General features: G+C 72.1%; 1 protein-coding gene across 1 annotated transcript; it reads left to right on the top strand.

Moving 5' to 3' along the window:
* The first annotated feature begins 647 nt into the window (after positions 1 to 647).
* Positions 648 to 2057, top strand: LOC128910507 (homeobox protein HMX2-like). Its single transcript, XM_054203840.1, has 2 exons — positions 648 to 861; positions 1456 to 2057. Exons 1-2 carry the CDS (start codon positions 648 to 650, stop codon positions 2055 to 2057), a joined length of 816 nt encoding a protein of 271 aa, XP_054059815.1.
* Positions 2058 to 2265: the final 208 nt, after the last annotated feature.

Below are 2265 nucleotides of genomic sequence, written 5' to 3'. Positions count from 1 at the left end.
GTCCGGGGTCGTGCCAGGTGCTGTACAAACACATGGAAGAGTTTTGCGGGCTCTCAGCTTCCCCTTTCTCTCCTGCCCTCTCTCACTGGCATCACCATCTTTCTTTCTCGCACTCCGCCCCATTCCCGCGCTCTCGTTTCCAGTCCTCTCCTTCTATCCTTCTCCTTCATTCCAGAGATCTCCCTCCTGCCATCCCACACCCTCTTTGCCTTTCCCGTGAGCTCTCTTGGGCCTGGCTCTTACTCTCCTTTTAGCAGTGAAGGGCCTGGGCAGGGGGGCAGCCTGCCCTGCCCTGGTTGCCCAGGCTGCGAGGAAAAGAGCACCTCGGCGTGTGCCCCCCATCCCTTCCTCCCCACTTCCCTCCGGCTCCTGCTCCTTTTCCTTCTTCGCTCCCTCTCTTCCCCTCCACCTCCCCTCCCTCTCTGCCTCCCCTGCACCGCTCCCCACGTCCTCAGTCCTTTGGCTCCCTCTAGCTCCATCCCCTCCCTCCGCCGCCCCGACCCCTCCTCCCTTCCCCCCCGCCCCGACCCATCCTCTCTCCGCCCCGGCTGCCGCTGCCGCCCTCCCGGCGCAGCCAGTCCTGCGGCGCGGCGCAGCTCTCCTCGGCTCGGCTCGGCTCGGCTCGGCTCGGCTCGGCACGGCGCGCCATGGTGCAGCTCGGGGGCGGCCGCCGAGCCCCACCGCCGGCCCCGGCCGCGCCGCCGGCCTTCAGCATCGACAGCATCCTGCAGCCCGGCCCCCGCCGCCCCGCCCGGGAGCAGGGCAGAGCCCGCTGCGCGCTGCCGGCGGAGGAGGAGGAGGAGGAGGAAGAAGAAGAGGGGCCTGCGAGGCAAGACCCCAGTAAAGGCTCCAGCAAGTCGGGTACGGAGCCGGCAGCCCGCCTCAGGCTGTCTCGCACGTCGGGTCGCAGCCCGGCCCCCACCCAGGCGGCGGCCCCGGCCCGGTCCGCAGCCCGGCGCCCGGCGGGGGCTGCCGCGGGCCTGCCCAGCGCCGCCGGGCCGGCACCGCGCACACGGACACGCAGACACACACTCACTCACGCACACGCAGCCGGAGGAGGAACGCAGGCTCGGCGGACGGGCGGGAGGAGATGCCACCGGGACGCGCACACGCACCAGCCTGCTTCCAGGGGCTTTTCCAGCGTGTTTTACCCAACCCCCACCCCCCACCCCCGGCCTCTTTGGCTGCTTGTCCCGTGTCCAGGAGCCCCCTGGCTGCTCTGCCACACGCTGGCAGAAAGATTGCTCTAGATCCTTATTGGAAGCGCCTCACCCTTCTTCTCTCCTCCGGAGGGTGTGGGGGGCCGTGACCAGCTTTCGGCGACCCCCTCCTCACCCTATCCCCCACCCCCCGCCGCCCCCGTCCCCAGCGCTCAGCCGGGCCGTGCGTGCATGCGGGGCGGGGGCGGGGGCGCGGGCGGCGGCGGGGGGCTGATGCTGTGCTTTGCCGTTGCAGGCAGCGAGCCCCGCCGGCTCCGGGAGGAGGGGACGAGCCGTGGCCTCTGCCCGGAGGCCGAGGGCGGCGGCGGCGGTGCGGGCTCCCCGCTGCCCGCGGAGGGGCTGCGCGACCCCCGGCAGCCGCCGCCGCGGGAGGCCGGGGGCTGCGGCGGGGAGAGCGGCAGGTCGCCGGCGGCGGGCGGCAGGAAGAAGACGCGGACCATCTTCTCCAAGAGCCAGGTCTTCCAGCTGGAGTCCACCTTCGACGTGAAGCGCTACCTGAGCAGCGCCGAGCGGGCCGGGCTGGCCGCCGCGCTGCACCTCACCGAGACCCAGGTGAAGATCTGGTTCCAGAACCGCCGCAACAAGCTCAAGAGACAGATGTCGGCCGAGCCCGAGGGCCCAGGGCCGGGTCCGGCGGAGCCCGTCGGGGAGCCACCGCCGCCCGTCGCCGCCGCGGCGGCAGGTCTCTCCTTCCCGGCCCTTTACAAGGACAGCACCCTGCTCAGGCGCTGCTTGCTGCCGCTGCCCTTCCCCCTGCTCTACCCGGGCAGCGCCATCCCCTACCTCTGCCTCCCCGGGCCGGGCAAACACTTCAGCCTGGTGGACGGGGACGTATAGCCTCTCCCCCCGGCCCCCGACCTCCCTCTTGCCGGGGGCCGCCCCCATGTTATTTATGCCCCCGCCGTGTCGGTGGGGTGTCCGCCTTCGCCACAGCCGGCGGCAGCCGCCCCCCGGCCCACGGAAGGGCCGCCCGGGCTCCCCCCCACGCGTGTCCGCCGACACGTTGTTAAAGCTTCAAAGGGCGCTGCCAGCCCGCCCTCGCTCT

The sequence above is a fragment of the Rissa tridactyla genome, chromosome 5 (genome assembly GCF_028500815.1).
Source record: "Rissa tridactyla isolate bRisTri1 chromosome 5, bRisTri1.patW.cur.20221130, whole genome shotgun sequence".
NCBI lineage: Eukaryota > Metazoa > Chordata > Aves > Charadriiformes > Laridae > Rissa > Rissa tridactyla.
Note: the sequence above shows the minus strand (reverse complement) of the source record. Positions and strands in the feature narration are given on the sequence as shown.

What these genes read in the sequence shown, in the direction of transcription:
- LOC128910507 (XM_054203840.1), top strand. Translation starts at nt 648, where the DNA reads ATGGTGCAGCTCGGGGGCGGCCGCCGAGCCCCACCGCCGGCCCCGGCC. An exon ending in TAAAGGCTCCAGCAAGTCGG is followed by an intron (nt 862 to 1,455) that starts GTACGGAGCCGG and finishes TTGCCGTTGCAG; the next exon opens with GCAGCGAGCCCCGCCGGCTC.